This window comes from Oncorhynchus tshawytscha, unplaced genomic scaffold, assembly GCF_018296145.1.
Source record: "Oncorhynchus tshawytscha isolate Ot180627B unplaced genomic scaffold, Otsh_v2.0 Un_contig_5156_pilon_pilon, whole genome shotgun sequence".
NCBI lineage: Eukaryota > Metazoa > Chordata > Actinopteri > Salmoniformes > Salmonidae > Oncorhynchus > Oncorhynchus tshawytscha.
Genome location: NW_024609079.1, coordinates 26,814 through 53,586, shown reverse-complemented (window position 1 = coordinate 53,586; position 26,773 = coordinate 26,814). Strand labels below are relative to the sequence as shown.

Below are 26,773 nucleotides of genomic sequence, written 5' to 3'. Positions count from 1 at the left end.
TGGTGGTGGTGTGTATATGATGATGATGTGGTGTGTGTGTGTATATGATGATGGTGGTGGTGGTGTGTGTGTATATGATGGTGGTGGTGGTGGTGGTGTATATGATGATGGTGGTGGTGTGTGTGTATGATGATGATGATGATGGTGGTGTGTGTGTATATGATGATGATGGTGGTGTGTGTGTGTATATGATGATGGTGGTGGTGGTGTGTGTGTATGATGGTGGTGGTGGTGGTGGTGTATATGATGATGGTGGTGGTGTGTGTGTATGATGGTGGTGGTGGTGGTGGTGTATATGATGATGTGGTGGTGGTGTGTGTGTATATGATGATGATGGTGGTGGTGTGTGTGTGTATGATGATGATGATGGTGGTGGTGGTGTGTGTATATGATGATGATGATGGTGGTGGTGGTGTGTGTATATGATGATGATGGTGGTGGTGGTGGTGGTGTGTGTGTATATGATGATGATGATGGTGGTGGTGGTGTGTGTATATGATGATGATGGTGGTGTGTGTGTGTATATGATGATGATGGTGGTGGTGTGTGTGTGTATATGATGGTGGTGGTGGTGGTGTGTGTGTATATGATGGTGGTGGTGTGTGTATGATGATGATGGTGGTGGTGTGTATATGGTGGTGGTGGTGTGTGTGTATGTGATGATTATGGTGGTGGTGTGTGTATATGATGATGATGGTGGTGTGTGTGTGTGTATATGATGATGATGGTGGTGGTGTGTGTGTGTATATGATGGTGGTGGTGTGTGTATATGATGATGATGATGGTGGTGGTGTGTGTGTATATGATGATGGTGGTGGTGGTGGTGTGTGTATATGATGATGGTGGTGGTGGTGTGTGTGTATATGATGGTGGTGGTGGTGTATATGATGATGATGATGGTGGTGGTGTGTGTATATGATGATGATGGTGATGGTGGTGGTGTGTGTATATGATGATGATGATGATGGTGGTGGTGTGTGTATATGATGATGATGATGATGGTGGTGGTGTGTGTATATGATGATGATGATGGTGGTGGTGTGTGTATATGATGATGATGATGATGGTGGTGGTGTGTATATGATGATGATGATGATGGTGGTGGTGTGTGTATATGATGATGATGATGATGATGGTGGTGGTGTGTGTATATGATGATGATGATGATGGTGGTGGTGTGTGTATATGATGATGATGATGATGGTGGTGGTGTGTGTATATGATGATGATGATGTGGTGGTGTGTGTATATGATGATGATGATGATGGTGGTGGTGTGTGTATGATGATGATGATGATGATGGTGGTGGTGTGTGTTATATGATGATGATGATGATGATGGTGGTGGTGTGTGTATATGATGATGATGATGATGATGATGGTGGTGGTGTGTGTATATGATGATGATGATGATGATGATGGTGGTGGTGTGTGTATATGATGATGATGATGATGATGATGGTGGTGGTGTGTGTATATGATGATGATGGTGGTGGTGTGTGTATATGATGATGGTGGTGGTGGTGTGTGTGTGTATATGATGATGGTGGTGGTGTGTATATTGATGGTGGTGTGTGTGTATGATGGTGGTGTGTGTGTGTGTGTATATGATGGTGGTGGTGGTGTGTGTGTATATGATGATGATGGTTGTGGTGGTGGTGTGTGTGTGTGTGTGTGTGTGTGTGTGTGTTACCTGCGATGATCAGTCTAGGGTGGAACAGCCGGGCGTTCTCCTCCAGTCGGTCGTAGTTGATGAGACCAGTGTCTGGATCCACCTGATAGAACACAGATTAACGTCACTAGGATCCACCTGATACAACACAGATTAACGTCACTAGGATCCACCTGATACAACACAGATTAACGTCACTAGGATCCACCTGATACAACACAGATTAACGTCACTAGGATCCATCCACCTGATACAACACAGATTAACGTCACTAGGATCCACCTGATACAACACAGATTAACGTCACTAGGATCCATCCACCTGATACAACACAGATTAACGTCACTAGGATCCACCTGATACAACACAGAATAACGTCACTAGGATCCACCTGATACAACACAGATTAACGTCACTAGGATCCACCTGATACAACACAGATTAACGTCACTAGGATCCACCTGATACAACACAGATTAACGTCACTAGGATCCACCTGATACAACACAGATTAACGTCACTAGGATCCACCTGATACAACACAGATTAACGTCACTAGGATCCACCTGATACAACACAGATTAACGTCACTAGGTTCCACCTGATACAACACAGATTAACGTCACTAGGATCCACCTGATACAACACAGATTAACGTCACTAGGATCCACCTGATACTACACAGATTAACGTCACTAGGATCCACCTGATACAACACAGATTAACGTCACTAGGATCCACCTGATACAACACAGATTAACGTCACTAGGATCCACCTGATACAACACAGATTAACGTCACTAGGATCCACCTGATACAACACAGATTAACGTCACTAGGATCCACCTGATACAACACAGATTAACGTCACTAGGATCCATCCACCTGATTCAACACAGATTAACGTCACTAGGATCCACCTGATACAACACAGATTAACGTCACTAGGATCCACCTGATACAACACAGATTAACGTCACTAGGATCCACCTGATACAACACAGATTAACGTCACTAGGATCCACCTGATACAACACAGATTAACGTCACTAGGATCCATCCACCTGATACAACACAGATTAACGTCACTAGGATCCACCTGATACAACACAGATTAACGTCACTAGGATCCACCTGATACAACACAGATTAACGTCACTAGGATCCATCCACCTGATACAACACAGATTAACGTCACTAGGATCCACCTGATACAACACAGATTAACGTCACTAGGATCCACCTGATACAACACAGATTAACGTCACTAGGATCCACCTGATACAACACAGATTAACGTCACTAGGATCCACCTGATACAACACAGATTAACGTCACTAGGATCCACCTGATACAACACAGATTAACGTCACTAGGATCCACCTGATACAACACAGATTAACGTCACTAGGATCCACCTGATACAACACAGAATAACGTCACTAGGATCCACCTGATACAACACAGATTAACGTCACTAGGATCCACCTGATACAACACAGATTAACGTCACTAGGATCCACCTGATACAACACAGATTAACGTCACTAGGATCCACCTGATACAACACAGATTAACGTCACTAGGATCCACCTGATACAACACAGATTAACGTCACTAGGATCCACCTGATACAACACAGATTAACGTCACTAGGATCCACCTGATACAACACAGATTAACGTCACTAGGATCCACCTGATAGAACACAGATTACCGAACGTCACTTCGTTAATCTGGGGGAACCCCTTCGGCACCTTGTAGAGTCCATGACTTTATACACCTGTCAGCAACGGACGTGGCTGAAACATAACCCACTCATTTGAAAAGGGTTGTCCACATACTTTTGTCTACAAAGTGGGGGGGGTTTTGTCAGCTAGAAAGAAAATGGCCCCCAATTCAGAAATGGAGAAAGAGGAGCGAAAGCTCTAGAAAGCTACTGTTATCTGCTGCCTCTTCAACAAGAAGCCACATTGATCCTACGATCCAGAAATACACTTCCCCCCCTCCCACACACCCCTCCCACATATTCCTCCCTCCCACATCCCCCTCCCACGGACCCAAAAAATCCCCCCCCAAAAAAGCATTGCCCCTGCGCTTCTCCGGAATGCCACTAGATCCCGTGGCCGAAGCGTCGCATTTCTGTTTAGGCAGCACTCGGGCTGTATAGAAAACAACCCCGAGAGCAACAGAACGACCAAATTAGCACCACCATAAACACCTTTAGGCAGCACTCGGGCTGTAGAGAAAACAACCCCGAGAGCCACAGAACGACCAAATTAGCACCACCATAAACACCTTTAGGCAGCACTCGGGCTGTAGAGAAAACAACCCCGAGAGCAACAGAACGACCAAATTAGCACCACCATAAACACCTTTAGGCAGCACTCGGGCTGTAGAGAAAACAACCCCGAGAGCAACAGAACGACCAAATTAGCACCACCATAAACACCTTTAGGCAGCACTCGGGCTGTATAGAAAACAACCCCGAGAGCAACAGAACGACCAAATTAGCACCACCATAAACACCTTTAGGCAGCACTCGGGCTGTATAGAAAACAACCCCCGAGAGCAACAGAACGACCAAATTAGCACCACCATAAACACCTTTAGGCAGCACTCGGGCTGTAGAGAAAACAACCCCCCGAGAGCAACAGAACGACCAAATTAGCACCACCATAAACACCTTTAGGCAGCACTCGGGCTGTAGAGAAAACAACCACAGAACGACCGAATTAGCACCACGCACAGCCACCACAAACACCTTGAAAACGGCTCTTTCCCATAGTACCAGCCTATCTACGACATCATCAGCAGTTAAATACCATCCTGGTAGACGTGTTTACAGCTGGTTGGCTTTGATCACGTGATCTCTGAAATTCAAACAGATCTGAAAAATCAAACCCAACTTTTAGAATAACTTTATAAGAATTGATTTAAGAATTTGTAAAATTTGGGAATGTTTTCTTGGGGTGCTCTAAGTTACTATTATATGTGTTTCTGGCATTGAGAAATCAATCAAAGAAATACTCCGGACTCAAAGGAGGAATACTCCGGGACTCAAAGGAGGAATACTCCGGGACTCAAAGGAGGAATACTCCGGGACTCAAAGGAGGAATACTCCGGGGCTCAAAGGAGGAATACTCCGGGGCTCAAAGGAGGAATACTCCGGGGCTCAAAGGAGGAATACTCCGGGGCTCAAAGGAGGAATACTCCGGGGCTCAAAGGAGGAATACTCCGGGGCTCAAAGGAGGAACACTCCGGGAACTTTAAGGAACACTCCGGGAACTTTAAGTCCTTAGTGATTTGAACACCAAGGAAGCTCTCGACCCGGAAACCTGACTTACCAATAAAATGAGGCCCGATCCAGAACGACTGCAGACGATCTTAGATCTTTGGTCTACAGTATGGAAAGCCTTCGATAGGTCAATAAAGAGGGCTGCACAGTACCTCCGTCCTATCCAGCCCTTTACCACATCATTTAAATCAGCCAATCAGGTGTTGAGGATGGGTAAAGGTCAGTGAGACAACTCCGTGTGGTCAAGGCCTTTGCACAGCAACATTGTTGCAACATAAAGACAACACTGACACAACCAACTAACCGTGTCAAGGCCCATCTCTGGTGTGATGACAGAACGGTGCGTCAGACAGTTCTGTTCTCCCCGTGGTTACCTTGGCTGGACAGGCAGGCAGAAGGACGTTGATCTCAAATAAACTGTGTGGTGTGTGTCTCTGCTCCTCTCCTCTCTCTATGCACCGGCTACTCTCTCTATGCTCCTCTCTCTATGCTCCTCTCTCTATGCCCCGGCTCCTCTCTCTCTGCTCCTCTCTCTATGCACCGGCTACCCTCTCTATGCTCCTCTCTCTATGCACCGGCTACCCTCTCTATGCTCCTCTCTCTATGCCCCGGCTACCCTCTCTATGCTCCTCTCTCTATGCCCCGGCTCCTCTCTCTATGCCCTCTCTCTCTCTCTATGCTCCTCTCTCTATGCACCGGCTCCTCTCTCTATGCTCCTCTCTCTCTGCTCCTCTCTCTATGCACCGGCTACCCTCTCTATGCTCCTCTCTCTATGCCCCGGCTCCTCTCTCTATGCTCCTCTCTCTATGCACCGGCTCCTCTCTCTATGCTCCTCTCTCTATGCTCCTCTCTCTATGCCCCGGCTCCTCTCTCTATGCTCCTCTCTCTATGCCCCGGCTCCTCTCTCTATGCTCCTCTCTCTATGCCCCGGCTCCTCTCTCTATGCCCCGGCTCCTCTCTCTATGCTCCTCTCTCTATGCTCCTCTCTCTATGCCCCGGCTCCTCTCTCTATGCTCCTCTCTCTATGCCCCGGCTCCTCTCTCTATGCTCCCTCTCTATGCTCCTCTCTCTATGCTCCTCTCTCTATGCTCCGGCTCCTCTCTCTCTGCTCCTCTCTCTATGCACCGGCTACCCTCTCTATGCTCCTCTCTCTATGCCCCGGCTCCTCTCTCTATGCCCCGGCTCCTCGCTCTGTGCCCCTCCTCTCTGTGCCCCGGCTCCTCGCTCTGTGCCCCGGCTCCTCGCTCTGTGCCCCGGCTCCTCGCTCTGTGCCCCGGCTCCTCGCTCTATGCTCCGGCTCCTCTCTCTGTGCCCCGGCTCCTCTCTCTATGCTCCTCTCTCTATGCCCCGGCTCCTCTCTCTATGCCCCGGCTCCTCGCTCTGTGCCCCGGCTCCTCGCTCTGTGCCCCGGCTCCTCGCTCTATGCTCCGGCTCCTCTCTCTGTGCCCCGGCTCCTCTCTCTATGCTCCTCTCTCTATGCCCCGGCTCCTCTCTCTATGCTCCTCGCTCTGTGCCCCGGCTCCTCGCTCTGTGCCCCGGCTCCTCGCTCTGTGCCCCGGCTCCTCGCTCTGTGCCCCGGCTCCTCGCTCTGTGCCCCGGCTCCTCGCTCTGTGCCCCGGCTCCTCGCTCTGTGCTCCGGCTCCTCTCTCTGTGCTCCGGCTCCTCTCTCTGTGCTCCGGCTCCTCTCTCTATGCCCCGGCTCCTCTCTCTATGCCCGGCTCCTCTCTCTATGTACCTCTCTCTATGCCCCGGCTCCTCTCTCCTCTCTCTATGCTCCTCTCTCTGTGCCCCGGCTCCTCTCTCTGTGCTCCCCTCTCTATGCCCCGGCTCCTCTCTCTATGCCCCGGCTCCTCTCTCTATGTGCCGGCTCCTCCTCCTGTTGTTGTTTACCTTGTAGGGCATGGACTCAAAGAAGATGGATGTGTTGTTGTTGTTGTTTACCTTGTAGGGCATGGACTCAAAGAAGATGGATGTGTTGTTGTTTACCTTGTAGGGCATGGACTCAAAGAAGATGGATGTGTTGTTTACCTTGTAGGGCATGGACTCAAAGAAGATGGATGTGTTGTTGTTTACCTTGTAGGGCATGGACTCAAAGAAGATGGATGTGTTGTTTTTACCTTGTAGGGCATGGACTCAAAGAAGATGGATGTGTTGTTGTTTACCTTGTAGGGCATGGACTCAAAGAAGATGGATGTGTTGTTGTTTACCTTGTAGGGCATGGACTCGAAGGTGGATGTGTTGTTGTTTACCTTGTAGGGCATGGACTCAAAGAAGATGGATGTGTTGTTGTTTACCTTGTAGGGCATGGACTCGAAGGTGGATGTGTTGTTGTTTACCTTGTAGGGCATGGACTCAAAGAAGATGGATGTGTTGTTGTTGTTGTTGTTTACCTTGTAGGGCATGGACTCAAAGAAGATGGATGTGTTGTTGTTTACCTTGTAGGGCATGGACTCAAAGAAGATGGATGTGTTGTTGTTTACCTTGTAGGGCATGGACTCGAAGGTGGATGTGTTGTTGTTTACCTTGTAGGGCATGGACTCAAAGAAGATGGATGTGTTGTTGTTGTTGTTGTTTACCTTATAGGGCATGGACTCAAAGAAGATGGATGTGTTGTTTTTGTTGTTGTTTACCTTGTAGGGCATGGACTCAAAGAAGATGGATGTGTTGTTGTTGTTTACCTTGTAGGGCATGGGCTCAAAGAAGATGGATGTGTTGTTGTTTACCTTGTAGGGCATGGACTCAAAGAAGATGGATGTGTTGTTGTTTACCTTGTAGGGCATGGACTCAAAGAAGATGGATGTGTTGTTCTTTACCTTGTAGGGCATGGGCTCAAAGAAGATGGATGTGTTTACCTTATAGGGCATGGGCTCAAAGAAGACGGATGTGTTGTTTACCTTGTAGGGCATGGGCTCAAAGAAGATGGATGTGTTGTTGTTTACCTTGTAGGGCATGGACTCAAAGAAGATGGATGTGTTGTTGTTTACCTTGTAGGGCATGGACTCAAAGAAGATGGATGTGTTGTTGTTTACCTTGTAGGGCATGGGCTCAAAGAAGATGGATGTGTTGTTTACCTTGTAGGGCATGGGCTCAAAGAAGACGGATGTGTTGTTGTTTACCTTGTAGGGCATGGACTCAAAGAAGATGGATGTGTTGTTGTTGTTTACCTTGTAGGGCATGGACTCAAAGAAGATGGATGTGTTGTTGTTTACCTTGTAGGGCATGGACTCAAAGAAGACGGATGTGTTGTTGTTGTTGTTTACCTTGTAGGGCATGGGCTCAAAGAAGATGGATGTGTTGTTTACCTTGTAGGGCATGGGCTCAAAGAAGGTGGATGTGTTGTTGTTGTTTACCTTGTAGGGCATGGACTCAAAGAAGATGGATGTGTTGTTGTCGTTTACCTTGTAGGGCATGGGCTCAAAGAAGATGGATGTGTTGTTGTTTACCTTGTAGGGCATGGGCTCAAAGAAGATGTGTTGTTGTTGTTTACCTTGTAGGGCATGGACTCAAAGAAGATGGATGTGGCAGAGATCTTCTTCTTGTCCGTCATGAAGCCGTGCGTCAGGTGACCTCCATCAGGGAGGTCCAGACCCATGATCCTCCCATGAGGCTCCACAATCGCCGTGTACACAGCAAAGTTAGCAGGGGAGCCTACAAACACATCGCCTAGTTAGACCCTACAGAGCTGTCCTGGGATGGCCTGGTTACACCTAGTTAGACCCTACAGAGCTGTCCTGGGATGGCCTGGTTACACCTCCACCTAGTTAGACCCTACAGAGCTGTCCTGGGATGGCCTGGTTACACCTAGTTAGACCCTACAGAGCTGTCCTGGGATGGCCTGGTTACACCTAGTTAGACCCTACAGAGCTGTCCTGGGATGGCCTGGTTACACCTCCACCTAGTTAGACCCTACAGAGCTGTCCTGGGATGGCCTGGTTACACCTCCACCTAGTTAGACCCTACAGAGCTGTACTGGGAAGGCCTGGTTACACCTAGTTAGACCCTACAGAGCTGTCCTGGGATGGCCTGGTTACACCTAGTTAGACCCTACAGAGCTGTCCTGGGATGGCCTGGTTACACCTCCACCTAGTTAGACCCTACAGAGCTGTACTGGGATGGCCTGGTTACACCTAGTTAGACCCTACAGAGCTGTCCTGGGATGGCCTGGTTACACCTCCACCTAGTTAGACCCTACAGAGCTGTCCTGGGATGGCCTGGTTACACCTCCACCTAGTTAGACCCTACAGAGCTGTACTGGGATGGCCTGGTTACACCTCCACCTAGTTAGACCCTACAGAGCTGTACTGGGATGGCCTGGTTACACCTCCACCTAGTTAGACCCTACAGAGCTGTCCTGGGATGGCCTGGTTACACCTAGTTAGACCCTACAGAGCTGTACTGGGATGGCCTGGTTACTCCTAGTTAGACCCTACAGAGCTGTACTGGGATGGCCTGGTTACACCTCCACCTAGTTAGACCCTACAGAGCTGTACTGGGATGGCCTGGTTACTCCTAGTTAGACCCTACAGAGCTGTACTGGGATGGCCTGGTTACACCTCCGCCTAGTTAGACCCTACAGAGCTGTACTGGGATGGCCTGGTTACTCCTAGTTAGACCCTACAGAGCTGTACTGGGATGGCCTGGTTACTCCTAGTTAGACCCTACAGAGCTGTACTGGGATGGCCTGGTTACACCTCCGCCTAGTTAGACCCTACAGAGCTGTACTGGGATGGCCTGGTTACTCCTCCACCTAGTTAGACCCTACAGAGCTGTCCTGGGATGGCCTGGTTACACCTCCACCTAGTTAGACCCTACAGAGCTGTACTGGGATGGCCTGGTTACACCTCCACCTAGTTAGACCCTACAGAGCTGTACTGGGATGGCCTGGTTACACCTCCACCTAGTTAGACCCTACAGAGCTGTACTGGGATGGCCTGGTTACACCTAGTTAGACCCTACAGAGCTGTACTGGGATGGCCTGGTTACACCTAGTTAGACCCTACAGAGCTGTACTGGGATGGCCTGGTTACACCTCCAGTATCTAGTGTGCGTGTGTCTCTGTGTAGTGTGTGTGTGTGTGTGTGTGTGTGCGTGTGTCTCTGTGTAGTGTGTGTGTGTGTGTGTGTGTGTGTGTGTGTGTCTCTCTGTGTAGTGGGGGGGGTACTACCTGAGTATGTGTCTCTGTGTAGTGGAGGGGGGTACTACCTGAGTATGGCTGTACGTTAACTCCCCACTTGTCAGCGTCCAGTCCGTAGGCCTCCAGAGCTCTCCTCTGACACAGACGCTCCAACTCATCAACATGTTCTGTACCGTAGTACCTACACACACACACACATACACATTGTTGAGATCTCTGGTCTCCACAACCAAACCCATTAGATAACCCTGGAGATCTCTGGTCTCCACCCAAACCCATTAGATAACCCTGGAGATCTCTGGTCTCCACAACCAAACCCATTAGATAACCCTGGAGATCCCTCTGGTCTCCACAACCAAACCCATTCTCTCAGGGATAGATAACCCTGGAGATCTCTGGTCTCCACAACCAAACCCATTAGATAACCCTGGAGATCCCTCTGGTCTCCACAATCAAACCCATTAGATAACCCTGGAGATCTCTGGTCTCCACAACCAAACCCATTAGTATAGTCTATACTCTAACCACCTGACTAATGCCATATAGTCTATACTCTAACCACCTGACTAATGCCATATAGTCTATACTCTAACCACCTGACTAATGCCATATAGTCTATACTCTAACCACCGAAAGCCATATAGTCTATACTCTAACCACCTGACTAAAGCCATATAGTCTATACTCTAACCCCTAAAGCCATATAGTCTATACTCTAACCACCTAAAGCCATATAGTCTATACTCTAACCACCTGAAAGCCATATAGTCTATACTCTAACCACCTAAAGCCATATAGTCTATACTCTAACCACCTAAAGCCATATAGTCTATACTCTAACCACCTGACTAATGCCATATAGTCTATACTCTAACCACCTGACTAATGCCATATAGTCTATACTCTAACCACCTAAAGCCATATAGTCTATACTCTAACCACCTGACTAAAGCCATATAGTCGATACTCTAACCACCTGACTAAAGCCATATAGTCTATACTCTAACCACCTGACTAAAGCCATATAGTCTATACTCTAACCACCTGACTAAAGCCATATAGTCTATACTCTAACCACCTAAAGCCATATAGTCTATACTCTAACCACCTGACTAATGCCATATAGTCTATACTCTAACCACCTGACTAATGCCATATAGTCTATACTCTAACCACCGAAAGCCATAGTCTATACTCTAACCACCTGACTAATGCCATATAGTCTATACTCTAACCACCTAAAGCCATATAGTCTATACTCTAACCACCTGACTAATGCCATATAGTCTATACTCTAACCACCTGACTAATGCCATATAGTCTATACTCTAACCCCCTAAAGCCATATAGTCTATACTCTAACTACCTAATGCCATATAGTCTATACTCTAACCACCTAAATGCCATATAGTCTATACTCTAACCACCTAAAGCCATATAGTCTATACTCTACCCACCTATACTAAAGCCATATAGTCTATACTCTAACCACCTGACTAATGCCATATAGTCTATACTCTAACCACCTGACTAATGCCATATAGTCTATACTCTAACCACCTGAAAGCCATATAGTCTATACTCTAACCACCTGACTAATGCCATATAGTCTATACTCTAACCACCTGACTAATGCCATATAGTCTATACTCTAACCACCTGACTAATGCCATATAGTCTATACTCTAACCACCTGACTAATGCCATATAGTCTATACTCTAACCACCTGAAAGCCATATAGTCTATACTCTAACCACCTGAAAGCCATATAGTCTATACTCTAAATGCCATATAGTCTATACCACCTAAAGCCATATAGTCTATACTCTAACCACCTAAAGCCATATAGTCTATACTCTAACCACCTAAAGCCATATAGTCTATACTCTAACCACCTGACTAAAGCCATATAGTCTATACTCTAACCACCTGACTAATGCCATATAGTCTATACCTAACCTAATGCCATATAGTCTATACTCTAACCACCTGACTAATGCCATATAGTCTATACTCTAACCACCTAATGCCATATAGTCTATACTCTAACCACCTGACTAATGCCATATAGTCTATACTCTAACCACCTGACTAATGCCATATAGTCTATACTCTAACCACCTGAAAGCCATATAGTCTATACTCTAACCACCTAAAGCCATATAGTCTATACTCTAACCACCTAAAGCCATATAGTCTATACTCTAACCACCTAAAGCCATATAGTCTATACTCTAACCACCTAAAGCCATATAGCCTATACTCTAACCACCTAAAGCCATATAGTCTATACTATAACCACCTAAAGCCATATAGTCTATACTCTAACCACCTAATGCCATATAGTCTATACTCTAACCCCCTAAAGCCATATAGTCGATACTCTAACCATCTGACTAATGCCATATAGTCTATACTCTAACCACCTGACTAAAGCCATATAGTCTATACTCTAACCACCTGACTAAAGCCATATAGTCTATACTCTAACCACCTGACTAATGCCATATAGTCTATACTCTAACCACCTGACTAATGCCATATAGTCTATACTCTAACCACCTGACTAATGCCATATAGTCTATACTCTAACCACCTGACTAAAGCCATATAGTCTATACTCTAACCACCTGACTAATGCCATATAGTCTATACTCTAACCACCTGACTAATGCCATATAGTCTATACCACCTAAAGCCATATAGTCTAACCCCTGACTAATGCCATATAGTCTATACTCTAACCACCTAAAGCCATATAGTCTATACTCTAACCACCTGACTAATGCCATATAGTCTATACTCTAACCACCTGACTAATGCCATATAGTCTATACTCTAACCACCTAAAGCCATATAGTCTATACTCTAACCACCTAAATGCCATATAGTCTATACTCTAACCACCTAAAGCCATATAGTCTATACTCTAACCACCTGACTAATGCCATATAGTCTATACTCTAACCACCTGACTAATGCCATATAGTCTATACTCTAACCACCTGACTAATGCCATATAGTCTATACTCTAACCACCTGACTAATGCCATATAGTCTATACTGACTAATGCCATAACCACCTGACTAATGCCATATAGTCTATACTCTAACCACCTGACTAATGCCATATAGTCTATACTCTAACCACCTGACTAAAGCCATATAGTCTATACTCTAACCACCTAAAGCCATATAGTCTATACTCTAACCACCTAAAGCCATATAGTCTATACTCTAACCACCTGACTAATGCCATATAGTCTATACTCTAACCACCTGACTAATGCCATATAGTCTATACTCTAACCACCTGACTAATGCCATATAGTCTATACTCTAACCACCTGACTAATGCCATATAGTCTATACTCTAACCACCTGACTAATGCCATATAGTCTATACTCTAACCACCTGATATAGTCTAATGCCATATAGTCTATACTCTAACCACCTGACTAATGCCATATAGTCTATACTCTAACCACCTGACTAATGCCATATAGTCTATACTCTAACCACCTGACTAATGCCATACTAATGCCATATAGTCTATACTCTAACCCCCTGACTAATGCCATATAGTCTATACTCTAACCACCTAAAGCCATATAGTCTATACTCTAACCCCCTGACTAATGCCATATAGTCTATACTCTAACCACCTAAAGCCATATAGTCTATACTCTAACCCCCTGACTAATGCCATATAGTCTATACTCTAACCACCTGACTAATGCCATATAGTCTATACTCTAACCACCTGAAAGCCATATAGTCTATACTCTAACCACCTAAAGCCATATAGTCTATACTCTAACCACCTAAAGCCATATAGTCTATACTCTAACCACCTAAAGCCATATAGTCTATACTCTAACCACCTGACTAATGCCATATAGTCTATACTCTAACCACCTGACTAATGCCATATAGTCTATACTCTAACCACCTAAAGCCATATAGTCTATACTCTAACCACCTGACTAATGCCATATAGTCTATACTCTAACCACCTGACTAATGCCATATAGTCTATACTCTAACCACCTAAAGCCATATAGTCTATACTCTAACCACCTGACTAAAGCCATATAGTCGATACTCTAACCACCTGACTAAAGCCATATAGTCTATACTCTAACCACCTGACTAAAGCCATATAGTCTATACTCTAACCACCTGACTAATGCCATATAGTCTATACTCTAACCACCTGACTAAAGCCATATAGTCTATACTCTAACCACCTGACTAATGCCATATAGTCTATACTCTAACCACCTGACTAAAGCCATATAGTCTATACTCTAACCACCTAAAGCCATATAGTCTATACTCTAACCCCCTGACTAAAGCCATATAGTCTATACTCTAACCACCTAATGCCATCTAGTCTATACTCTAACCACCTAATGCCATATAGTCTATACTCTAACCACCTAAAGCCATATAGTCGATACTCTAACCACCTAAAGCCATATAGTCTCCTCCCAGTTAGATATTCTGGTGCCTTCCTGGTATTTCTTATTATTGATTGAAGACTTTTGCTACAGAATGCGATTGCTTTTCTTACCTCTGTCCAGGATACCCCTCTGATTGACTCCCTGGTTAAATACAGGTTCATAGCTTCATAGTGCCTACCTCTGTCCAGGATACCCCTCTGAGTGACTCCTGGTTAAATACAGGTTCATAAAGCTTCATAGTGCCTACCTCTGTCCAGGATACCCCTCCGATTGACTCCCTGGTTAAATACAGGTTCATAGCTTCATAGTGCCCACCTCTGTCCAGGACACCCCTCTGAGTGACTCCCTGGTTAAATACAGCTTCATAAAGCTTCATAGTGCCCACCTCTGTCCAGGATACCCCTCTGAGTGACTCCCTGGTTAAATACAGCTTCATAAAGCTTCATAGTGCCTACCTCTGTCCAGGATACCCCTCTGAGTACTTGTTGTTCATACAGGAGCCCAGGGCTTCTAGAACAGCTCTGGAGGTGAAGTTCTCTGATGCGATCAGCTCCAGGCCGAAGGTCTGACGGTGCTTCTCTCTCTTGATGATGGAGAACACCTAGACAATACACTGATTCATTATAATACACCTAGACAATACAATGATTCATTATAATACACACAATACACCGATTCATTACAATACACCTAGACAATACACTGATTCATTATAATACACACAATACACCGATTCATTACAGTACACCGATTCATTATAATACACCGATTCATTATAATACACACAACACCGATTCATTATAATACACACAATACACCGATTCATTATAATACACCTGGACAATACACTGATTCATTATAATACACCTAGACAATACACCGATTCATTATAATACACCTAGACAATACACCGATTCATTATAATACACCTAGACAATACACCGATTCATTATAATACACACAATACACCGATTCATTATAATACACCTAGACAATACACTGATTAATTATAATACACCTAGACAATACACGGATTCATTATAATACACCTAGACAATACACCAATTCATTATAATACACCTATTCATTATAATACACCTAACACAATACACCAATTCATTATAATACACCTAGACAATACACCGATTCATTATAATACACCTAGACAATACACCGATTCATTATAATACACATAGACAATACACCGATTCATTATAATACACATAGACAATACACAGATTCATTATAATACACCTAGACAATACACTGATTCATTATAATACACCTAGACAATATACCGGTTCATTATAATACACATAGACAATACATGGATTCATTATAATACACATAGACAATACACCGATTCATTATAATACACACAATACACGGATTCATTATAATACACCTAGACAATATACCGGTTCATTATAATACACATAGACAATACATGGATTCATTATAATACACCTAGACAATACACCAATTCATTATAATACACCTATTCATTATAATACCCCTAGACAATACACCGATTCATTATAATACACCTAGACAATACACCGATTCATTATAATACACCTAACACACTGTTTCATTATAATACACACAATACACCCATTCATTATAATACACCTAGACAATACACCAATTCATTATAATACACACAATACACCAATACACACAATACACTGATTCATTATAATACACCTAACACAATACACCAATTCATTATAATACACCGATTCATTATAATACACCTAGACAATACACTGATTCATTATAATACACATAGACAATACACCGATTCATTATAATACACATAGACAATACACCGATTCATTATAATACACACAATACACGGATTCATTATAATACACCTAGACAATATACCGGTTCATTATAATACACATAGACAATACATGGATTCATTATAATACACCTAGACAATACACTAATTCATTATAATACACCTATTCATTATAATACCCCTAGACAATACACCGATTCATTATAATACACCTAGACAATACACCGATTCATTATAATACACCTAACACACTGTTTCATTATAATACACACAATACACCAATTCATTATAATACACCTATTCATTATAATACCCCTAGACAATACACCGATTCATTATAATACACATAGACAATACACTGATTCATTATAATACACATAGACAATACACTGATTCATTATAATACACATAGACAATACACTGATTCATTATAATACACATAGACAATACACTGATTCATTATAATACACATAGACAATACACTGATTCATTATAATACACCTAGACAATACACCGATTCATTATAATACACACAATACACGGATTCATTATAATACACCTAGACAATACACCAATTCATTATAATACACCTATTCATTATAATACACCTAGACAATACACCGATTCATTATAATACACCTAGACAATACACCGATTCATTATAATACACCTAGACAATACACCGATTCATTATAATACACCTAGACAATACACCGATTCATTATAATACACCTAGACAATACACCGATTCATTATAATACACCTAACACACTGTTTCATTATAATACACACAATACACCAATTCATTATAATACACCTATTCATTATAATACCCTAGACAATACACCGATTCATTATAATACACATAGACAATACACTGATTCATTATAATACACATAGACAATACACTGATTCATTATAATACACCTAGACAATACACTGATTAATTATAATACACCTAGACAATACACCGATTCATTATAATACACACAATACACGGATTCATTATAATACACCTAGACAATACACCAATTCATTATAATACACCTATTCATTATAATACACCTAACACAATACACCGATTCATTATAATACACCTAACACACTGTTTCATTATAATACACACAATACACCAATTCATTATAATACACCTATTCATTATAATACCCCTAGACAATACACCGATTCATTATAATACACAGACAATACACTGATTCATTATAATACACATAGACAATACACTGATTCATTATAATACACCTAGACAATACACTGATTAATTATAATACACCTAGACAATACACCGATTCATTATAATACACCTAGACAATACACGGATTCATTATAATACACCTAGACAATACACCAATTCATTATAATACACCTATTCATTATAATACACCTAACACAATACACCAATTCATTATAATACACCTAGACAATACACTGATTAATTATAATACACCTAGACAATACACTGATTAATTATAATACACCTAGACAATACACCGATTCATTATAATACACACAATACACCGATTCATTATAATACACCTAGACAATACACTGATTAATTATAATACACCTAGACAATACACGGATTCATTATAATACACCTAGACAATACACCGATTCATTATAATACACCTAGACAATACACCGATTCATTATAATACACCTAGACAATACACCGATTCATTATAATACACCTAGACAATACACCGATTCATTATAATACACCTAGACAATACACCGATTCATTATAATACACCTAGACAATACACCGATTCATTATAATACACCTAGACAATACACCGATTCATTATAATACACCTAGACAATACACCGATTCATTATAATACACCTAGACAATACACCTAGACATTATAATACACCTAGACAATACACCTAGACAATACACCAATTCATTATAATACACCTATTCATTATAATACACCTAGACAATACACCGATTCATTATAATACACCTAGACAATACACCGATTCATTATAATACACCTAGACAATACACCGAATCATTATAATACACACCTAACACAACCCAGCCTGTAGTTACCTGGCCTCAACCCGGCCTGTAGTTACCTGGCCTTAACCCATCCTGTAGTTACCTGGCCTGTAGTTACCTGGCCTTAACCCAGCCTGTAGTTACCTGGCCTTAACCCAGCCTGTAGTACCTGGCTGAAACACATTGCCCTTTAGATGTATATTAACCCAGCCTGTAGTACCTGGCCTTAACCCAGCCTGTAGTACCTGGCCTGTAGTTACCTGACCTGTAGTTAGCCTGTAGTTACCCAGCCTGTAGTTACCTGGCCTTAACCCAGCCTGTAGTTACCTGGCCTTAACCCAGCCTGTAGTTACCTGGCCTTAACCCAGCCTGTAGTTACCTGGCCTTAACCCAGCCTGTAGTACCTGGCCTGTAGTTACCTGGCCTTAACCCAGCTTGTAGTACCTGGCTGAAACACATTGCCCTTTAGATGTATATTAACCCAGCCTGTAGTACCTGGCCTTAACCCAGCCTGTAGTACCCAGCCTGTAGTACCTGGCCTTAACCCAGCCTGTAGTACCTGGCCTGTAGTTACCTGGCCTTAACCCAGCCTGTAGTTACCTGGCCTGTAGTTACCTGGCCTTAACCCAGCCTGTAGTTACCTGGCCTTAACCCAGCCTGTAGTTACCCAGCCTGTAGTTACCCAGCCTGTAGTTACCTGGCCTGTAGTTACCTGGCCTGTAGTTACCTGGCCTTAACCCAGCCTGTAGTACCTGGCCTGTAGTTACCTGGCTGAAACACATTGCCCTTTAGATGTATATTAACCCAGCCTGTAGTACCTGGCCTGTAGTTACCTGGCCTGTAGTTACCCAGCCCGTAGTTACCTGGCCTTAACCCAGCCTGTAGTACCTGGCCTTAACCCAGCCTGTAGATACCTGGCCTTAACCCAGCCTGTAGTTACCTGGCCTTAACCCAGCCTGTAGTTACCTGGCCTTAACCCAGCCTGTAGTTACCTGGCCTTAACCCAGCCTGTAGTTACCTGGCCTGTAGTTACCTGGCTGAAACACATTGCCCTTTATATTCGGTACAAGGAAACGTAAAAGCGACGTCATCAACAGCAACGAGTCAGTTTAGGTAGAAACACCATCGGAGGGAAAATGTGCATATTTTATCACCATGTGGATTCTAGAATATAGAAACCAGGCTTAAACACACAGCCTTATAGACACTCACACCAGGAACCAATCAGACACTCACACCAGGAACCAATCAGATCCCTTCGTCAACAGCGCTCACATTTCAAAAGGTCCTTTCTGATTGAGCTCACAGTGTTTACTGTGAATGCGGGGCTCCGTGAAAATTGCCTTTTGGAAGACGCATTGTCGACAAAGGGCGATCGGTTTCAATCCCGGCCTCACACACACACACACACCCACACACACTCCCCCCCCCCCGCGTGACGTACCTCAGAGTCGTTGGAGCTGAGTGGCTCCTGCATCATCTTGTTGTGAGACGCCCACACGTCCTTACTGACATGGTGACTGGTACCGTTGCTATGAGACATGACGACTGGTACTGATCTACAGACAGACAGACAGTTAGTTAGTTAGTTAAGCTATGAGACATGACGACTGGTACTGATCTACAGACACAGACAGACAGACAGTTAGTTAGTTAAGCTATGAGACATGACGACTGGTACTGATCTACAGACAAGACAGATAGTTAGTTAGTTAGTTAGTTAGTTAGTTAGTTAGTTAAGCTATGAGACATGACGACTGGTACTGATCTACAGACATGACAGACAGTTAGTTAGTTAAGCTATGAGACATGACAGACAGTTAGTTAGTTAGTTAGTTAAGCTATGAGACATGACAGACAGTTAGTTAGTTAGTTAGTTAGTTAGTTAAGCTATGCCAAATAAGATTCAACAGTATCTTTTGCCAACCCCTCTAAATATCACTTGTTGGGAAAATATAGTATTCAGGACTATATTTAGTCAGGTTATCTGGTATTCAGGACTATATTTAGTCAGGTTATCTGGTATTCAGGACTATATTTAGTCAGGTTATCTGGTATTCAGGACTATATTTAGTCAGGTTATCTGGTATTCAGGACTATATTTAGTCAGGTTATCTGGTATTCAGGGCTATATTTAGTCAGGTTATCTGGTATTCAGGACTATATTTAGTCAGGTTATCACAGGAACAGCCATGTTTAAACCAACAGGACTATATTTAGTCAGGTTATCACTAGAACAGCCATGTTTAAACCAACAGGACTATATTTAGTCAGGTTATCTGGTATTCAGGACTATATTTAGTCAGGTCATCTGGTATTCAGGACTATATTTAGTCAGCTTATCACTGGAACAGTGTGTAAGAAATAGGGTGCCATTTGGTATGGTCCTGGTGGAAATAGTGGACTATGTAGGGAATAGGGTGCCATTTGGTATGGTCCTGGTGGAAATAGTGGACTATGTATGGATTAGGGTGCCATTTGGTATGGTCCTGGTGGAAATAGTGGACTATGTAGGGAATAGGGTGCCATTTGGTATGGTCCTGGTGGAAATAGTGGACTATGTAGGGAATAGGGTGCCATTTGGTATGGTCCTGGTGGAAATAGTGGACTATGTAGGGAATAGGGTGCCATTTGGTATGGTCCTGGTGAAATAGTGGACTATGTAGGGAATAGGGTGCCATTTGGTATGGTCCTGGTGAAATAGTGGACTATGTAGTGAATAGGGTGCCATTTGGTATGGTCCTGGTGGAAATAGTGGACTATGTAGGGAATAGGGTGCCATTTGGTATGGTCCTGGTGGAAATAGTGGACTATGTAGGGAATAGGGTGCCATTTGGTATGGTCCTGGTGAAATAGTGGACTATGTAGGGAATAGGGTGCCATTTGGTATGGTCCTGGTGAAAATAGTGGACTATGTAGGGAATAGGGTGCCACCCCTGTCACTGCCACTCTGTGTCTGATGCAACAGCAGCTGGACTCATGACTTGTGTTATCTTATTTGTCCAACTTACAGAGGCCAGCCACCGTCAGCTAACTAACCTCGCTAGATAAAGTCACCCATTCGGTGTTGTAGCGTGTAAAGCAGGGGGTTCTTTAACCTTTTCAGCCTGGCACCCAAATGAGAAATTCTGTTTTCCTGGGACCCAAGCTAAGTAAAATATGCAACTATACATAAATATCGGTACATTTCATTGCCCTTATGCCTAAAACAAATACCAATGACATTAAATATCCATATAAATATCTATTCATGTTTATTTCCCCCATTAAAAACACTCTGACATATCTGTCTAGGTTGGAACTGTTGTAGATGAACAACCCAGAACTGAATGCTACCTTATATAATGTTACTTACCCTACATTGTTCATCTCATATGCATACGTTGATACTGTACTCTATATCATCGACTGCATCCTTATGTAATACATGTATCACTAGCCACTTTAACTATGCCACTTGGTTTACATACTTATCTCATATGTATATACTGTACTCGATATCATCTACTGTATCTTGCCTATGCTGCTCTGTACCATCACTCATTCATATATCCTTATGTACATATTCTTTATCCCCTTACACTGTGTATGACAGTAGTTTTTTTGGAATTGTTAGTTAGATTACTTGCTCGTTATTACTGCATTGTCGGAACTAGAAGCACAAGCATTTCGCTACACTCGCATTAACATCTGCTAACCATGTGTATGTGACAAATAAAATTTGATTTGATTTGATTTGGTTCTCAGTCAGGAGACCACTTCCTGTTTGTAGATGAACAACCCAGAACTGTGTGAGTGGGTTCTCAGTCAGGCAGGAGACCACTTCCTGTTTGTAGATGAACAACCCAGAACTGTGTGAGGTGGGTTCTCAGTCAGGAGACCACTTCCTGTTTGTAGATGAACAACCCAGAACTGTGTGAGTGGGTTCTCAGTCAACCCTGGAGATCTCTGGTCTGCACAACCAAGCCCAGTAGATAACCCTGGAGATCTCTCTGGTCTCCACAACCAAGCCCAGTAGATAACCCTGGAGATCTCTCTGGTCTCCATAACTAAACCCATTCTCTCAGGGATAGATAACCCTGGAGATCTCTGGTCTCCACAACCAAGCTCAGTAGATAACCCTGGAGATCTCTCTGGTCTCCATAACCAAACCCATTCTCTCAGGGATAGATAACCCTGGAGATCTCTCTGGTCTCCATAACCAAACCCATTCTCTCAGGGATATAGATAACCCTGGAGATCTCTCAAACGTCCTGTTTGCCTCAAAAAGCATCTTGCTTCAATCAGTTTATTCCAGTTCAGAATAACAATTATTATTGTATTTTAACAGCAACAGTTCCAACCTAGACTAGTTTTCAACAGTCATTTCTACAGTCAGATGTCCAGTAGGCCTGATCAACAGTTCCAACCTAGACTAGTTATCAACAGTCATTTCTAGTCAGATGTCCAGTAGGCCTGATCAACAGTTCCAACCTAGACTAGTTATCAACAGTCATTTCTAGTCAGATGTCCAGTAGGCCTGATCAACAGTTCCAACCTAGACTAGTTTTCAACAGTCATTTCTACAGTCAGATGTCCAGTAGGCCTGATCAACAGTTCCAACCTAGACTAGTTATCAACAGTCATTTCTAGTCAGATGTCCAGTAGGCCTGATCAACAGTTCCAACCTAGACTAGTTTTCAACAGTCATTTCTAGTCAGATGTACAGTAGGCCTGATCAACAGTTCCAACCTAGACTAGTTTTCAACAGTCATTTCTAGTCAGATGTCCAGTAGGCCTGATCAACAGTTCCAACCTAGACTAGTTTTCAACAGTCATTTCTAGTCAGATGTACAGTAGGCCTGATCATATTCCATCTGGGTTGAACTATCAGTAGCTGGCTTTGGTGAATGTTAGATACTATCTGTGTACAAGACCAGGGGATTGTTAGAAAGAGGAAGTCACATCTACTGAGAGAGTTAGTTAGTCCCTTATTTCTGCTGATCATCAACTGTTAGAAAATGACAACAATGTCTTGCTAGTTGACTGACTGGTCCAAAGTCGAAGCCCAGTTTCCTGAATCATTCTGTCCTGTTCTGAAATAACTCTCTGGGTTTACCATCATGATGTGGATGTTTGATCAGGACGTGTCGTTTACCATCATGATGTGGATGTTTGATCAGGACGTGTCGTTTACCATCATGATGTGGATGTTGGATCAGGACGTGTCGTTTACCATCATGATGTGGATGTTGGATCAGGACGTGTCGTTTACCATCATGATGTGGATGTTGGATCAGGACGTGTCGTTTTATTAAATGTGTTCGTTATCAGAGACTCATTACTAAGCACTACCACACACAAAACACTTTGTGGACGCTCCTCATACCTTTGTATGAAAGAGAGAGAAACTCTGGGCGCTCCTCATACCTTTGTATGAAAGAGAGAAACTCTGGGCGCTCCTCATACCTTTGTATGAAAGAGAGAAAATCTGGGCGCTCCTCATACCTTTGTATGAAAGAGAGAAACTCTGGGCGCTCCTCATACCTTTGTATGAAAGAGAGAAAATCTGGGCGCTCCTCATACCTTTGTATGAAAGAGAGAGAAACTCTGGGCCCTCCTCATACCTAGGATAAGGTACGGGTCATTGCGTCTATCTGTAGGGTAAGGTACAGGTCATTGTGTCTATCTGTAGGGTAAGGTACGGGTCATTGCGTCTATCTGTAGGGTGAGGTACGGGTCATTGCGTCTATCTGTAGGGTAAGGTACAGGTCATTGTGTCTATCTGTAGGGTGAGGTACGGGTCATTGTGTCTATCTGTAGGGTGAGGTACGGGTCATTGCGTCTATCTGTAGGGTAAGGTACGGGTCATTGTGTCTATCTGTAGGGTGAGGTACGGGTCATTGTGTCTATCTGTAGGGTGAGGTACGGGTCATTGTGTCTATCTGTAGGGTGAGGTACGGGTCATTGTGTCTATCTGTAGGGTGAGGTACGGGTCATTGCGTCTATCTGTAGGGTAAGGTACGGGTCATTGTGTCTATCTGTAGGGTGAGGTACGGGTCATTGTGTCTATCTGTAGGGTAAGGTACAGGTCATTGTGTCTATCTGTAGGGTAAGGTACGGGTCATTGCGTCTATCTGTAGGGTAAGGTACGGGTCATTGCGTCTATCTGTAGGGTGAGGTACGGGTCATTGTGTCTATCTGTAGGGTGAGGTACGGGTCATTGCGTCTATCTGTAGGGTAAGGTACGGGTCATTGTGTCTATCTGTAGGGTGAGGTACGGGTCATTGCGTCTATCTGTAGGGTGAGGTACGGATCATGATGTCTTTCTGTATGGTAAGGTACGGGTCATTGCGTCTATCTGTAGGGTGAGGTACGGGTCATTGCGTCTATCTGTAGGGTGAGGTACGGGTCATTGCGTCTATCTGTAGGGTGAGGTACGGGTCATTGCGTCTATCTGTAGGTAAGGTACGGGTCATTGCGTCTATCTGTAGGTAAGGTACGGGTCATTGCGTCTATCTGTAGGTAAGGTACGGGTCATTGCGTCTATCTGTAGGTAAGGTACGGGTCATTGCGTCTATCTGTAGGTAAGGTACGGGTCATTGCGTCTATCTGTAGGTAAGGTACGGGTCATTGCGTCTATCTGTAGGTAAGGTACGGGTCATTGCGTCTATCTGTAGGTAAGGTACGGGTCATTGCGTCTATCTGTAGGTAAGGTACGGGTCATTGCGTCTATCTGTAGGTAAGGTACGGGTCATTGCGTCTATCTGTAGGTAAGGTACGGGTCATTGCGTCTATCTGTAGGTAAGGTACGGGTCATTGCGTCTATCTGTAGGTAAGGTACGGGTCATTGCGTCTATCTGTAGGTAAGGTACGGGTCATTGCGTCTATCTGTAGGTAAGGTACGGGTCATTGCGTCTATCTGTAGGTAAGGTACGGGTCATTGCGTCTATCTGTAGGTAAGGTACGGGTCATTGCGTCTATCTGTAGGGTAAGGTACGGGTCATTGCGTCTATCTGTAGGTAAGGTACGGGTCATTGCGTCTATCTGTAGGTAAGGTACGGGTCATTGCGTCTATCTGTAGGTAAGGTACGGGTCATTGCGTCTATCTGTAGGGTAAGGTACGGGTCATTGCGTCTATCTGTAGGTAAGGTACGGGTCATTGCGTCTATCTGTAGGTAAGGTACGGGTCATTGCGTCTATCTGTAGGGTGAGGTACGGGTCATTGCGTCTATCTGTAGGTGAGGTACGGGTCATTGCGTCTATCTGTAGGTGAGGTACGGGTCATTGCGTCTATCTGTAGGTAAGGTACGGGTCATTGCGTCTATCTGTAGGTAAGGTACGGGTCATTGCGTCTATCTGTAGGTAAGGTACGGGTCATTGCGTCTATCTGTAGGTAAGGTACGGGTCATTGCGTCTATCTGTAGGTAAGGTACGGGTCATTGCGTCTATCTGTAGGGTAAGGTACGGGTCATTGCGTCTATCTGTAGGTAAGGTATGGGTCAGTTAGAGTACGACCGTCCCGAGGATCCCGCATAGCACTGACCCTAAAGTCAGCCAGCAGGTTCAGCTGTCTCGTGACATGCGGTCTAACTGTTTCACTACATTTACGATATTACGATCCGATTTCACTAAATAGAACATTTGAGTTAATGCATAATACTTTCTTTTTTTTAAATAGGACTCACTTATTCAAGAAAAAGTTACACATTGTATCATATTTCTAGCTAGAAAAAGTGTCAAACGTCACCCCAAAAACCGCACGCTAATCGAGCTATTTTATTTGTGAATAATGTACAAATAGTGTAAATATAACAACTAAAGAGTTATTTTGCTGGGTACCCACCGGGTCGCTCGGCAGTGCAGCTGTCACCGTTGGAAATCTGACGTTTGGAGAAAGACAAACATGCAAATTGAGTTTACTAGGAATACAAAGTCCGCGAAACCTATAAACCAATCAGTGTACAGAGAGACGTGATGTCCACGCCCCCTTTCTCGCTGTTAGCCAATAAAAACACATAACAGAAACATCTGAACTTTCCAATGAAACTGATAGACAGTGATGAAATAATACCGTACTGTACAAATATATTGATTAAAGTGCCTATATATAGTTGAATTATGAAATTATTATTATGACACAACATGGTACATTCAGAACAGCATTTAAATTGTTATAGTGATATGATAGATAGTTTATTACCTTAGGTCCCACCCAGTCAAAGACAGACGGTTATAACAGACCAATTAGGATTAGTTATTGTACCTTAGGTCCCACCCTGTCAAAGACAGACAGTCATTACAGACCAATAGGATCAGTTATAGCACCTTAGGTCCCACCCTGTCAAAGACAGACAGTCATTACAGACCAATAGGATCAGTTATAGCAC

General features: G+C 43.6%; 1 protein-coding gene across 1 annotated transcript in view; it reads right to left on the bottom strand.

The window, feature by feature from the left end:
* Nucleotides 1–26,323, bottom strand: part of LOC112260818 (serine hydroxymethyltransferase, cytosolic-like) — a 47,377-nt gene extending 21,054 nt beyond the window's left edge. The window contains exons 1-6 of the mRNA XM_042314133.1: nucleotides 26,230–26,323; nucleotides 19,849–19,963; nucleotides 15,027–15,172; nucleotides 10,172–10,284; nucleotides 8,457–8,617; nucleotides 1,693–1,774 (exon numbers count right to left, since the gene is read on the bottom strand). Coding sequence (XP_042170067.1) covers nucleotides 1,693–1,774; nucleotides 8,457–8,617; nucleotides 10,172–10,284; nucleotides 15,027–15,172; nucleotides 19,849–19,947 — 601 coding nt within the window. The 5' untranslated portion in view covers nucleotides 19,948–19,963; nucleotides 26,230–26,323. The remainder of the gene's footprint in view (nucleotides 1–1,692; nucleotides 1,775–8,456; nucleotides 8,618–10,171; nucleotides 10,285–15,026; nucleotides 15,173–19,848; nucleotides 19,964–26,229) is intronic.
* Between the last annotated feature and the right edge of the window lie 450 nt (nucleotides 26,324–26,773).